This window comes from Pseudorasbora parva, chromosome 5, assembly GCF_024679245.1.
Source record: "Pseudorasbora parva isolate DD20220531a chromosome 5, ASM2467924v1, whole genome shotgun sequence".
Taxonomy (NCBI): Eukaryota; Metazoa; Chordata; class Actinopteri; order Cypriniformes; family Gobionidae; genus Pseudorasbora; species Pseudorasbora parva.
Genome location: NC_090176.1, coordinates 16946639 through 16962292, shown reverse-complemented (window position 1 = coordinate 16962292; position 15654 = coordinate 16946639). Strand labels below are relative to the sequence as shown.

Below are 15654 nucleotides of genomic sequence, written 5' to 3'. Positions count from 1 at the left end.
TTTATTAAATCATGAAATATATAATTTAACAGCATTTTATTAGAATAAAAAAATAAAAAATAAATTAGGGCCCTATGAAATACATTTTATATAAAAGCCTAAGTTTTTTCTTATTTTTATTTTTTACCAAATTCTGTGTTTTTCGTTTTTTTTAATAATATGAATTTAAGACAAAATAAGTTTGATACTCATTCAACTCGTCTTGCTCTCTGAAATAAAATGTTCTTCAGTAATATGAATTTGAGACAAAACCACACTAATGTTTAAAAGTTTGGGGTCTGTAAGAGTTTTTATGTTGTTAAAAAAAAGTCTCTTATATTTGAGGCTGCATTTATTAGACAAAAATAAATAAAAATACAGCAGTGAAAAACTACTACACTGTAAAATAGTTTAAGTAGTTTACACTGCTAAAATTGTAAGTACAATCAACATAATTTTCCATTTAAATTGCATTAAACTGACTTAAAAAAATATTTTAATCTACAAAATATCCTACAAAACAAAAGTGAAAAATTGCTTAACTTATTTTGATGAGTTAAAGCAATGTTGGCATAACTTATTGAGCATATATTTTTATTAAAATAAAATTGTAACATATTTAAAAATATTAATTATTCCTGTGATGGCATATCTGAATTTTTTAGCTATGTTATGCTGCTTAATATTTCTGTGGAGAACGACACTTTTTAAAATTCTTTGTTGAATCGAAAGTTCAAAAGAACAACATTTATTTGAAGACTGTAAAAAAAAGCTGCTACCTTAAATTTTCGAGTAATCAACTTGGATGTTTAAGTCATTGCAACTTAAATGACATTAAACTGACTTAAAATAATGAGTTGAATCTTGTATAAGTTATAAAAAGGTGATTTATTGTAATGAATGTAACTTAGTTTGATGAGTTGAAGCAATGCAAAAACATATGTTGTCATAACTTATGGATCATATACTTTTTTACAATGAAATATAATTTAGTTGACATTATAAATTAATAAAACAAAACTCATAGAAATTGGAAATGTTTTTTTTTTTTGTGCAAATGCTATGTATGGAATAAGTTGGAAAGTTGATACTTTTATAAATCAGTCTCAAATTTGAGATGACAGCATTTGTCCAGTGGAAATACTTCTGGGATTTAAAAAAAAAAAAAACAAGAACAAGAGCAAGAGCAATAGCAAGGTGATAAGAGAGAGAGACTGGACTATGAGCAAATGTCCTTTCGTCCGAGTCTTTATGACCCTAAAGTGCTCATATGATGTGGTATTATCTCCAGTCCTGGCTGCTGTCATCACTCACCGTCTGTCTGATTCTCACTGAGGAAGTGACCTTTCCTGAGATCACATCTCTTTTTTTCCCAGGGGAAATGTTTTTGGAAAAATATCACCAAATCAAAAGTATAAAGCATTGAGAAATGTCTTTTTATATCAGACACACTCAATTTCTTTTTTGTTCAAGGCTGAATTTATTGGATGGAAAATACAGAAATGCATATTATATTGTTGAAAGCTGATGGCTGAGAAAGGCTTCAGAAAGGCCTCCATTGGCATTCAGTACATTCCCACTCACAAGACTCATAAAGGCACTAAACACATCAATACAAAGTCCATCTCACTACAGTGGCAGTACAGTAATTTTACAATGCAATGAAAATAGTTATTGTGCGCACAAAAATCAAAATAACGACTTTATCCGCCAAGTTATTGATGTGAACTCGACGCATGCGCGAGAATATGACGCAGAATATGACGCAGATCCGCCGTTCAAATACATGACCCGGAAGAGGAGGAGCGTCGCGATCGCGTGAGTTCACGTCCGAGACCTACACAGAAGACAATAACTTGGCGGATAAAGTCAATATCTACTTTTTTTTGCGCACAATAACTATTCTCGTCGCTTCGTAAAATGATTGTACTGCCACTGTAGTGAGATGGACTTTGTATCGATGTGTTTAGTGCCTTTATGGGTCTTGTGAGTGGGAATGTACTGAATGCCAATGGAGGCCTTTCTGAAGCCTTTCTCAGCCATCAGCTTTCAACAAAAATATCTTCATTTGTGTTCTGAAGATGAACGAAGGTCTTACAGGTGTTCAACGGCATGAGGGTGGGTAATTAATGAAATTTCATTTTTGGGTGAACTAACCCTTTAAGTTGTACCTTTTGAAAAGGTATCCCCCAAGTGACAGCTTTAATACCTTTTTTTTCTGAGAGTGTGAAATAGAATAGAAATATTACTTTTTTCTTTTTTTTTAATGACTGACCCCAAAGTTTTGAAAGGGTACCTTTAGTCAGAGGGTTTTGGCGACACCCCTGACAGCCACTAGAAGCGACTGCCAAGACAAACAGTAATTTGTTGAAATAATTTAAAATTATGTAGACGTGGCTAATCAGCTCAATTTGCGCAGCTGTTCCTTCTCCGTAGATAATTATCAAAGAAGACATATTATTACTTTGACGTGTTGATTGCTAAATTATCGAGTACTTATTTTCGTCTCAGTTTTGTCTCACAAGTGAGAGAGCATTAGTGAAAGTCTTGTCAGAATCTCTCTGCTCATTGTTGGCCATATAAATCATGGTTCTTATGCATAATTATCAAACTGTGCCATTTAGCTTGGGCTCTGAGCCAGAAGATGCAGAACTCTCAAATGAAATGTTTTGGCATTTCTATTCATGCACATATGACCTCTGTTAACTCAGCCGCGCTTCCACCTGCAGAAAGCGAAGCCTGGGAATGTCAGAGCACACAGCTATCTGATTTGAAGAGCAGTTTGAAGAGCTAATTATCATACTGTGGCTGTTAGTGTATCTGAACATTTAACTGCTGACACTCAGATACCGATGGAATAAACCAACGGGTGTTTAGTAAGGGATCAAATAGCTCATCACATCGTTTCAATGGCAATCTTGTGCGTTCACTGCAGGACAAAGCCAGCCTATATAAGGAGATCTTCTTGAGTGTTAGTGGAGGTTGGTCTCAGAGATGAGTTTGATTACCACCCACAGGTTTACTCTGATCTGAAGCAAATTCAATTGAATGTTCTGCGGCTCTGACAGCCGGAGGTCACTGTGCATATTAACAACTATTATCTGCATTTACATACCTGCTTTCCTTTATTAAATGAGTTTAATTTTATTTTCAGAGGCATTTGATGAAGGAAGGAATTATACAATCTGGTGTTCGTTATTATTGCAATAAGGACTTATTTGTGTAAATGTCACCTCAGGCAGAGATGAGACTTTGAGGTTCAGGAAATGTGGCAGTGCTTCTTTTAGCAATTAAAATGTAAAGTAATCAGTTACTCTTTACACAGCTTTGTTTCAATCAGTGAAAAGGTTTCAATAATTAGTTTATTAGTTGTTTAAGATCTATCTATCTATCTATCTATCTATCTATCTATCTATCTATCTATCTATCTATCTATCTATCTATCTATCTATCTATCTATCTATCTATCTATCTATCTATCTATCTATCTATCTATCTATCTATCTATCTATCTATCTATCTATCTATCTATCTATCTTAAGCCTAGTTCACACTGCCCGATTTTTGCCCTGATTTTGAGTCGCCGACAGGTTTTGTGAAATCGCCGACAAATGCCCGAGATCACAGGCAAATCGATGCTCGTGCACGCGAGTGACAATCACGCAGTGTGAATAATCAAAGACGCGATCAGAGAGAGTCGCCGACAAGTCGCCGGCGCCGGTGAGATATCTGGCATGCTAAATATCTGGACCTGTCGGCGATTCAAACTCCTGCTATGTGAACAGCGTTTTGACTGAAAATTACACCGACAGCCAATGAGAGAGTGAGATACAGGGCAGCAGGAGGTTCAGGGAGGAGTTATAGAGCAGAATATCAGTATTTTAATAGATATATTTACAATTCTATCAAACAGAAACAAAGGCCAAACATTTGCACATCCAGTCACAGCAGCAGCGCATTAGACAATTGTTTATTTACCTCAAATTGTCTTTGCATAACACAATTCTGGCTCCCTCTGATTCTCCAACAATTTCTTCCGCCATCTTTTTTCTTTTTCTCCACAAATCAGTGCACAGACAGTTTGAAGCAAACTTTGTGCAGTTTATCATTTTAATAACAATTCAAAGTCTCGCGCGAGAACTCCGGTCTGACGCACATGTGATCTCGCGTTGTTTACTTGTCACATCGCACGTGTAGTTTGGTAGTTTGGGAAACGCACGGGAGAGAGAGAGTTGTCGGCGATTCTTCCTCTTGTTCAGTCATGCAGTGTGAACTCCTCTGTCGTCAAACCATCGTGCAGTGTGAACACAGCAGTGACTGAATGATACCCCAGATAGTCATGCAGTGTGAATAGAGCAGAGACCCGACGAATTTGAAAATCGTGCAGTCTGAACTAGGCTTTAAGCCGGGCGCACACTGTGCGATTTTGCCCACGATTTGGTCGTCTGAGACAAATTTAGCATATCCTAAAAGATTCCTCAGATCCTATGCTAAAATCTGACGTCTTTGGTCGTAAGTTTCATGTTCAGCGGCAGCCGATTAATGACCTCTGCGATCAAATTTTACCTCAGACGAAATTCTGACAGTGTCAGAAGATTTGGCACAGAATCCTGCAGTGTGACTTCTCCTACGACGACAGTCAAATATCTCGGTTTTTCAAGACAAACTATGACCAAAACGAGAGCTAGAAATTTATTTGTAGCCAGCATTTCAGTCCCGCATGTAATGCAGCTCACTGTCACCCAACGCGTCATTCATTGATGATATAAAACTCCGGGTGAGTTTTCTTGCGCGCGTCCGTTTTTAGCGCGCCTTAACTATCGTGCAGTCTGGCATTAATGACAACTGAGATCTCACAGTGTGACATGGCTTACATCGGGGATCATGTTCGTACAGTCTGACAAGGGACATTCGCAAAGGATTTTGAAAAATCGCACAGTGTGCAAGACCCATTAGGGTGACCAGACGTCCCGAAAAATTCGGGACAGTCCCGAATCCCGAATCTGGCCCTAATTGCCCCGAAAATTATACTAAAGCAAAATCTTGAGTAGCATAGTTATTGTCTGATGAACATTAAAAACTGTCTGTGGAGTTTGAGGCGTCCTGCAACCAACACCCGCCGGCTGTCGGTGTAATTTTCAGTCAGAACAGTTCACACAGCAGGAGTTTGAATCACCGATAGCTACAGATATTTAGCATGTCAAATATCTCACCGTCGGCGACTCTCTCTGATCGCGTCTTTGATTATTCACACTGCGTGATAGTCACTCGCGTGCACGAGCACCGATTTGCCTGTGATCTCGGGCATTTGTCGGCGATTTCACAAAACCTGTCGGCGACTCAAAATCGGGCCAAAAATCGGGCAGTGTGAACTAGGCTTAAGCAGCCTCCTAGTCGCAGCTCCCTCGAGCCCTTCCACTGCGGACAGCAAGGCAAATATGTTTAAACATTATCAGCTAAAGAGTATATGGGTAAACAAACTTGTGAATCCTTGATGAAGAGAGCTGCTCGCGGGCACTGTATTTCACTAAACAATTATTTCTTTATTTTCGTTTAAGCTTATTAGCGTTAGGCTATACAGAAAGGTCTGATTCACACACTGTTACATACAACAGTCATTGTTTTTTGTTTTTTTTCACAATAACATTTGAGTTCATGATTTAAATGTAGCCTAGTGTTTTTGTGGCAGACTATAAAGACTAAACAGACTGTTGATCTTTGAATAAAAATATCTTTGGTTCAGATCTCTCTCTCTCTCTCTCTCTCTCTCTCTCTCTCTCTCTCTCTCTCTCTCTCTCTCTCTCTCTCCTCTCTCTCTCTCTCTCTCTCTCTCATTCAGTCACTCAGATCATCAGAATCAAGTCAGTTAGAAATACCAAGAGTTCACTCAAAACAAGGAGAGTCTGCATTCTGCAATTATTATTTGATTTACCTTTGTTCTTATCTTTGGTTACTGTTATTGTATAATCTATATTTGAACTATATATATATATATATATATATATATATATATATATATATATATATATTATATATATTATAATTTTATTCTTTTTAATTCTCTTTACAACTGTATATTTCTATTTCTTATGCATCTGTTGATTATTCATTTGGGCTGTCTGACTGGAAGAGATTGGAAAAGGATAGCAGTGTGCTTCGCTTCATTCTGCCTGTGTGTAAAAAAGCGGACTCAAGAAAGGGGAGGCCCTGCGGGGCAAAGGTAACGTCCCCTACTGGAGCCATCTTGGACCGACTTGTAAGGTCCAGGAGACATTGCGAACCTTCTCCATCTCTTCCATCTCAGATAGGGGTACCCAAATTTACAATCAGGCAGATAGGGATCTTTTTATCACCATTTTATTTTTACTTTATTTTCACCGTTTCTATTATTACTGTTTACAACTGTTTTAATTATCCTTGTGGTATTCTTATTTATTATATGTTATCACTGTTTAAAATTAATTTCTATGTAAAGCACTTTGAATTGCCATTGTGTATGAAATATGCTAAACTTGCCTTGCTTATCCATCCATCCATCCATCCATCCATCCATCCATCCATCCATCCATCCATCCATCCATCCATCCATCCACCTATCTATCTATCTATCTATCTATCTATCTATCTATCTATCTATCTATCTATCTATCTATCTATCTATCTATCTATCTATCTATCTATCTATCTATCTATCTCATATTCGTGTCTGGTTTAGTCCACTCAGGTCTCCCACTGGTCCAGTCGTCCAAACGCTCTCATATGCATCTGTCCACTTCTGCTTTAAGCAATGCGTCAGCCAGCCTGCACTACCCAATGCCCCCATGTCACTATAGCAACCAGCAGACCACCTACGGCATGATGGCAGGTACGTCAACTTACGCACAAATTACGCAGCTGCGAGAAGTATTGTTCTTCTGTGCATATGCATAATCGCGCATCATAAACACACACAGGATACAAATACAGGATGTGCTGTGTGTGAGCAATTAGGGGCACTGATGTGTGTGTGTCTGTATCTCCAGCACAGGAAATGCTCTCTGCCAGCATCTCTCAGACCCGCATCCTGCAGACTTGCAGCGTGCCTCATGCCAACATGGTCAACGGAGCCAACTCACTGCAAGGTACAACCTGAGCTGCTGAAATCCAAACCTTCACACCCTCAGGACAATGATGACACACGCTTATGGAGGGTTTCTCACTCCTGTCGAGTTCTTTCAAACAGAACAGCCACACCTACAGATATTTAAAAAGTTCAAAGTCAGTCAGAATAAATCTTTTTTCGTCAGAATAAAAATAGTTATCCATGACAACTGCAGCGTATGGGAGGCCGTTTCAGCATAAAAACGTTCCAACGTTACTCGTCGTAATTATATTTTTACTAGTAACAATTCAATTAAAGAGCTCTATAATTCAATTTGTACTAGTAACAATTACAATTATAGAGCTCTATAATTGTATTTTTACTAGTAACAATTATGATTGTAGAGCTCTCTAAATGTATTATTACTAGTAACAATTATGATTGTAGAGCTCTCTAATTCAATTGTTACTAGTAACAATTCCAATTAGAGAGCTCTACAATTCATTTATTACTAGTCATATGTCTCCATTGACTTCCATTCATTTTTAATTATAGAGCTCTGTAATTCAATTGTTACTAGTAACAATTGGGATTATAGAGCTCTCTAATTGAATTCTTACTAGTAACAATTACAATTGTAGAGCTCTCTAATTGAATTGTTACTAGTAACAATTGGGATTATAGAGCTCTGTAATTCAATTGTTACTAGTAACAATTACGATTAGAGAGCTCTCTAATTGAATTGTTACTAGTAACAATTCAATTCGAGAGCTCTGTAATTCAATTATAGAGCTCTGCAATTACACATATCCTTAATGTGTATTTTTACTAGTAATAAATCATTTGAAGAGCTCTGTAATTCAATTGTTACTAGTAACAATTCAATTAGAGAGCTCTCTAATCGTAATTGTTACTAGTAACAATTGAATTACAGAGCTCTATAATCCCAATTGTTACTAGTAACAATTCAATTAGAGAGCTCTATAATCCCAATTGTTACTAGTAACAATTGAATTACAGAGCTCTATAATCCCAATTTTTACTAGTAACAATTGAATTACAGAGCTCTATAAATAAAAATGAATGGAAGTCAATGGAGACATATGACTAGTAATAAATTAATTGTAGAGCTCTCTAATTGGAATTGTTACTAGTAACAATTGAATTAGAGAGCTCTATAATCATAATTGTTACTAGTAACAATTGAATTAGAGAGCTCTATAATCATAATTGTTACTAGTAATAATACAATTATAGAGCTCTGTAATTGTAATTGTTACAAGTAAAAATTGAATTATAGAGCTCTTTAATTGAATTGTTACTAGTAAAAATATAATTACGACGAGTAACGCTGGAACGTTTTTATGCTGAAACGGCCTCCCATAGCAGCGCGTGCAGTGCGATTCATCCTCTACCATAGAGAGCGTTTACCAGGTCATTTCCTTTAGCTTGTGCTTCCATCTAGTGTATGTAGCATGAAATAACAGTTAAGTGTTGCTCACTTAAGATATCCTTAGTGTATTAAAAATCCTTAGTGTACTAAAAGTGCACATTTTTAACTTACTTCTCTACATATTTATGCAGCATGAATATTCTCCATGTTCTGTGTAATTACAAATGGCCGTCACTGAATTCATCCGAGGCCGAATCTAAATATACAGTGCTATGTGAGGCAATACATCGTTGCACTGATTTTGAAAATATTCTGCCACTAGAGGGAGATGCAGATCAATTTATTTTATTTTAAAAAATAAATATATCCCCATTATAACTGTGAATATATTGTGAAGTACCAGTCAAAAGTTTGAAATGGTTATTTATAATGTTTTTAAAAGAAGTATATTATGCTCATTAAGCCTAGGTCAATAATACAGAAAAAATCCCCAGTAATATTGTGAAATATTATTACAAAATAATATCTTAGGATACTTTAAAATGTAATTTATTTCTTGTGATGGCAAAGCTGTATTTTCAGCATCATTACTCCAGTCTCCAGTGTCACGTGATCCTTCAGAAATCATTCTAATATGATGAAACAGTTGTGCTTCTTTTGGAACCTGTGATACTTTTTTAAAGATTCATTGATTCATCAATTCATTCATTAAAAAGTAAAAAAAACAGCATTTATTTAAAATAGAAATATTTTCTAACAATATAAGTCTTTATCATCACTTTAAAAAAGTAAAATAAATTTAACACATCCTTGCTGAATAAAAGCATTAATATCTTTCAAAAACAGAAAGAAAAAATACTGACCGCAAACTTTTAAATGGAAGTGTATATTGTTACAAAAGATTTCTATTTTACATGAATGCTGTTATTTTTAAAACTTTGTATTAATCAAAGAATCCTGAAAAGGGCTGTGAAAAATATTAAGCAGCATAACGGTTTTCAACAATGATAATAAATCATCATATTAGAATTATTTTTGAAGGATCATGGGACACTAAAGACTGGAGTAATAAGGCTGAAAATTCATAGTTATTTTAAAATTATAACAATATTTTACAATAATACAGCTTTTTCTGTATTTTTGATTAAATAAATGCAGCCGTAATGAGCATAAAAGACTTATTTCAAAAACATTAAAAATAATAATGTCCAAACTTTTGACTGGTTCGGGAAATCATCCCAATATCACAATCAAACTATGGGTGAATACAGGTACATTTCAAATAATTGGACTATTTTGGGTTATGTGGATGTTGCCACTTTTGTCCCCTGGTGCTACAACTTCTACATTGAAAAAAAGACTATTTATTAAGATATATTCCAGGAGCTTATTTTTTCTTTCTTTAATTGAAATATTTCCCAGGTCAAATCAGTGTCCCTAATATCACTTCCTAGTAGATATTCTGATAACATTCCTTAAGCCAGCATTTTAATATATCATCTTCACAACACATATTTATTTTTTAAATGTACTGCATAACAGGAAAGGCCACAATACCTGACAGATCTCACTGAAACTGAAAAAAAAGTGTCAAGGGAGTTACCTATGCACATTATAAAGCTTTATATAAAAAATCAATACATGCTTTTGGCTGATAGAATCTACCGGTGTTTAGAAAATAACTGAATTCACAATATGGTTTCTTTTGTTGTTGTTGAAATAAATGATATTCTGTCTCAGAAATAAAGAGTCACTATTCCCTCTAACCACAGCCTTCATTTCTGTTCGTCTGTCCCGCAGGAGCACTGGCTCCACGCCTCTATAAGTTCCCTGAGCATGGTTTGGGTGGGGGCTCTTGTGCTTTGACCCACAGCTTCCCGCCGCTGCCCCAGGCCCTGCTCTCGGACGAACCCATTTTAGGTGACATCAAGCAGGAGCTGCGCAGGAAAAGCCGGCCCCTGGAAGAGCCGCCCGATATGGACTCACCTCAGATCCGGGAACTGGAGAAGTTTGCTAATGACTTCAAACTGAGGAGGATCAAATTAGGTTTGCCTTTTGTGCATTAAATATCGCTTCCCTTATAAAACTTTGGGTTAACTTTTAGTTGTTGTTTTTTTGGGTTAAATCAAACCAGTTTAGTTTGTTTAGCTAGTTTATATTAAAGTTATTTATGGTATGGTCTATTAATATAATGCTATTATTCCAAAGTGATGCACTTTAAGTGTACACCAAAGTGTGGACACTTCATTAACTCAACTGTCACAGCTACGAAGAGTACTTATTATGGAAATAATATATTTTAAAATAATATATTTAAGTGTGAGCTAAATGTACTCTTTTTGTCAGTTTAGCTGCATGATAATTGCATTTCAATGAAAATGTATCATGTTTAATATTAAATGCAATTATGCTGAGTTTAGAGTGCTTTTTGGCACACTTATAGCTGCTGTCCGTAACTTTTTTTTGTGTTCAAGATTTACAAAAATTGTATAATGAGAATGTACAACATGAATCCTTTTTCCAAACCGTGTTTATGTCTTACCCTGAATTATTATGGCACACTTATAATAAGTGTTCATATTGGGACTATTTTAGACTGGTCTGGTAGGTACCTCTGCGGGGGAGCACAGTCCCTGCGTGATCCGCCATAGACATAAACAGAGAGAAGTAGCTCCGGCTGCAATGTTCTTCCGCAACATGCATGCAGTTCTGTTTATTATGCCGCCTTCACGTGCTATCAGAAATTTGATAAATCCCACATCTGAAGTCGTGATTACGAGCTCATCCCATTCAAATTTTGAAATGGGAGGGCATTCAAGTGCAATTTTTACCTAGGAAGCTCGTATTTACGATAATTCCGAGAGCGTGTGAATGCAGCATAAACCTAGCCTAGAAATCTAGACGCACCCTAGCGGCGGAGTTGCGCTTGCGTGTGGCTAGTAAACACAGAAACTGACGAACGGCGGTCTTTCGAATCAGCTTTGACCGCGACTCTGGAAGACTTGGAGTTAAGCTTTTCTTTGAGAAAATAACAAAGAACGGCACTGAAGTCATTGTTAAGAAGGGAAGATGTGTTTGGCCGACCGGATACGGCGAATATTTAATCTTTCAACTAGCTCTGGTTGGTTGTAGCGTTACCCAATTGCGTGCATGCCGTGCAGAGAGAGTTTGAAAGACAACCGTTTATCCCGCCCCTCAGATTGAGCCCTGTCAATGGTGAGTTTCCAGACCAAACATCTTGATGTGAGGCTTGTCAGGCTAGCATAAACCGCTAGAGTGCAAAAAGTTATGGGTGGCAGCTTTAATTATTAAATACATATTTATCCCCTGGTTTCACAAGACTTAAAGGGTCTCAAAAAAGATTCACCCAAAAATGAAAGCTATTTCATTAACTACTCACCCTCATGCCGTTGAACACCCGTAAGACCTTCGTTCATCTTCAGAACACAAATGAAGATATTTTTGTTGAAAGCTGATGGCTGAGAAAGGTTTCAGAAAGGCCTCCATTGGCATTCAGTATATTTCCACTGTATTTAAACTGGGTCATTAAAGCAGCACTAGGTAACTTTTCAACCTTCAAGAAAAAAAAGAACTACAAAATTCAACTGCTTTACGGCATATACGTCACTTCCACCAACACCCACACTTCCTTAAATTCGGACGTGCAAGCCCAACTTTGTTCGTCGGACAATATAGTCATGTCCGAAGCAGCAGAGACAAATAAGAAAGAAAAGGTTTTGTTGGAGGAAAGCAATAAGAGGAAACGGAAAAGTGATGGGATTAAAGGCAGGACGAGGATCAAGATTGGACCAGCATTTGCTCGTTGGCGTGAGCTGAAGGAGGCGTGCCCGACCGATGCTGTCTTGTTATGGTGTATTACCTACCACTCAAACATTGATTTGAAGTATCATATAGATTCTGTAAAACCGTAACCAATAGACTACTATAATGACGCTGGCTTGTAAACGTGAGCATCGTGATTATTTGGCGTTTGAAAAAAATAAAACCCATGAAATTATATTCATATGACATGCTGAAACATATGCCAGTGACTGTACCTGGTATGAAGACATTTCACACGCGACGCCAGAAGAACACCTGCATGTGAACTCCTCCTGCAGTGTTCAGGGGAACTGTTAGTGCTGCACCAACCCACGGGGACGCTTTTATGACGTTATTTGGCCCGCCCCGCACCACTGTATATATTTGTACAACCCGCCCCGCACCCGCGACCATTAAATAGACATACGGGGTCCGTGGGTTATGAGACGACCCGCATTACTAGTTCAGGGCTATCAGAGTTGTCATGTCAACAAATGCACGCGCGATGGCATCCCCTGTTGTAGGATGACAGCTTACGACAGTAGTTGAGGACATTATTTTTTCCCAACTGTAGGGGGACCCCGAGAGCAAAAGTTGCCAAGTGCTGCTTTAATGTAGTAGAAATGTAAAATTATTGTTGAATCGAATTTGGACTGAGGAAAGAAAATGTATTTTTGTCTCATGGGGATGAAAGACAACAACTCCCAGAATGCACTTGTTTCGAGGCCACTCCCAAAGCCACTGCCACTGGATCACAGGATTATTTGCCCACCACAATCATTTTCATAAAATCTGGCTGTAGTCTTTAATCTTGCCGCCTCTGGCCAAAAAAATCCTCAGATGATGCAAATTGGTGATATTTGCATCACTGGAGGATTTTTTCCAGAAATAAAATGCATAAATCTCTTGTCTCAGGGGGTATGAGGGTGGGAAGCATGATCATTCAGGGTTTCTACTGATGCAAAGCCAAATGCTAATCGCTGAAGTAACCCTTTAAGTGTGTTAAAGCAGCGCTTCTCAAACATGCGACGTGAATGCTTTGTGCAAAAAAACATAATTTAGCCTACCGATTTATTTACAAAATACTGATCTCCAACGCGCGTTCACGCGTCAACTCTGCTCTCATGCACGCATGCGTCATGGTGCTCTCGTGAAAGTGCGCTGGGTACGTTTTTTATATTCGTTTGGGTAAACTAACCTTTTAAGTGACCTTTTATGTAATTAATATTAGCTATATTATCTTCAAGTACAGGTATACATATAGGCTACTTTTAAGTACAAGTGCACAATCACCCCAACAGACTTATAAAACTTTTCCCAACTTTTGATTGGCAGGTTACACACAGACCAATGTGGGTGAAGCACTGGCGGCTGTGCACGGCTCTGAATTCAGCCAAACCACCATCTGCCGCTTCGAGAACTTGCAGCTCAGCTTCAAAAACGCCTGCAAGCTCAAATCCATCCTGGCAAAGTGGCTGGAGGAGGCTGAGCAAGCCGGTGGTGAGTCAACACACTCCTTAGTGGGATTATTTATGGATTTCTTTACCACAACCATGCTATCCTCCCTGAGTTTTTAATGAAAACTTAAGATTACTTAGATCTAATTTGCAACTCTCACCAGCTCTTTTTAATGAGAAGATGGGCATGCATGAGCGTAAACGGAAACGGAGAACAACCATCAGGTAAATGGGGAATTTGAACTAAACAAAAGCCATTATATCAGCATCTCCCTCTCATTAATACCTAATTAAGTCTTAATTTCCTCTCACAGTCTTGGGGCTAAGGAAGCCTTAGAAAGAAATTTTGTGGAGAAGAGCAAGCCATCCTCTCAGGAGATTGTGCGAATGGCAGAGGGTCTCCATCTGGAGAAGGAGGTGGTCCGTGTGTGGTTCTGTAACCGGCGGCAGAGGGAGAAGAGGGTGAAAACCAGCCTACACCACAGCTCGTTCATGGCCAAAGAGACTGCAGCCTGTAGACCTTGAAGAAGCAGAGTCTCCAGATGCTGTACTGTGATGTGATTCTTATTCACAGGCAAAAAATCCACCCCAAACTTTGTCAGCGAGTGGGTTTATTGAAGTGATTCACCAGCAGGAGTGAGTGAGGATATAATACAGTGAGCCCAAAAAGTATTTGAACACGCATCTTAAAAATGTCAGAATCCTATCTCATATCAGATATCAGCCCAAATGTCATCTGCAAGCACATTACGACCTTCTGAAACATTTGGTCTCATTTGAAAATGTTCCTTTTAAATAACCAGGTTTAATTAATCACATGACATGAATATGATCCACTAATGTTTTACCAATACACAGTGTCAATAGCCTACTTTCTCTTAATATTGTATATATAATAGCCAATTTTTTTATCATTTAAATTTTGACACATTTTTGTTCAATGACTAGTTCGAAAAAAAATTAAATAAATTCCAGTTGGTTTTGATATTGTGTTAAATAATGCAATGACATTCATAGATTTTAGGTGTGCACTTATAGCGTCCAAATACTCATTTTATTTGAATATTTATTGTGTTTTATTACTTTTATTTTGCTTTTATTAATTATAAGATAATTTAAGATTCAAGCATCCCCCTTATTGAAATCTATTCTTGATTATTTATATAATCAAGATTATTTATATAATCAAGCATATATATATATATATATATATATATATATATATATATATATATATATATATATATATATATATATATATATATATATATATATATATATGACATAACATGATGTGAAGTGAATAACACTGATTATCTCTTCATCACGGCACCTGTTAGTGGGTGGGATATATTAGGCACGGGTGAAATATTGTCCTCAAAGTTGATGTGTTAGATGCCGGAAAATTGGGCAAGCGTAAGGATTAGACCGAGTTTGACAAGGACCAAATTGTGATGGCTAGACAACTGGGTCAGAGTATCTCCAAAACGGGTCATGGGTGGCCAAGGCTCATTGATGACCGTGTGGTCCGTTCAAACAGACGAGCTACTGTAGCTCAAATTGCTCAAGAACTTAATGCTGATTCTGATAGAAAGGTGTCAGAATACACAGTGCATCGTTTGATGTGTACGGGGCTACATAGCCGTGGACCGGTCAGGGTGTCCATGAAGTCCGCCAAAAGTGGTCAGCTCATGTCAGCCCATGCTGACTGCCAAAAGCGGTCCACCGCCAAAAGCGGCCAACAGTGGGCACTATGGGAAGAAGGCAAGCCGGTTGAGGCAGCGTGAGGCTTTGGGCAATGTTCTGCTGGGAAACCTCATAATATAGTGTGTCTTTGCTCTAAAGTGGGATGCTTTGGATGGTTACTACATTTAAAAATTCTAAAAAGGGCAGAATAGCATCGTGATACTCTTAAATGTTGT

At 37.5% G+C, this 15654-nt stretch overlaps 1 protein-coding gene across 1 annotated transcript in view; it reads left to right on the top strand.

Annotated features, from left to right (window-relative positions):
- Window positions 1-14853, top strand: part of pou1f1 (POU class 1 homeobox 1) — a 16139-nt gene extending 1286 nt beyond the window's left edge. The window contains exons 2-7 of the mRNA XM_067444933.1: window positions 6695-6844; window positions 7002-7100; window positions 10254-10499; window positions 13611-13775; window positions 13897-13957; window positions 14047-14853. Coding sequence (XP_067301034.1) covers window positions 6695-6844; window positions 7002-7100; window positions 10254-10499; window positions 13611-13775; window positions 13897-13957; window positions 14047-14257 — 932 coding nt within the window. The 3' untranslated portion in view covers window positions 14258-14853. The remainder of the gene's footprint in view (window positions 1-6694; window positions 6845-7001; window positions 7101-10253; window positions 10500-13610; window positions 13776-13896; window positions 13958-14046) is intronic.
- The last annotated feature ends 801 nt before the right edge of the window (window positions 14854-15654 follow it).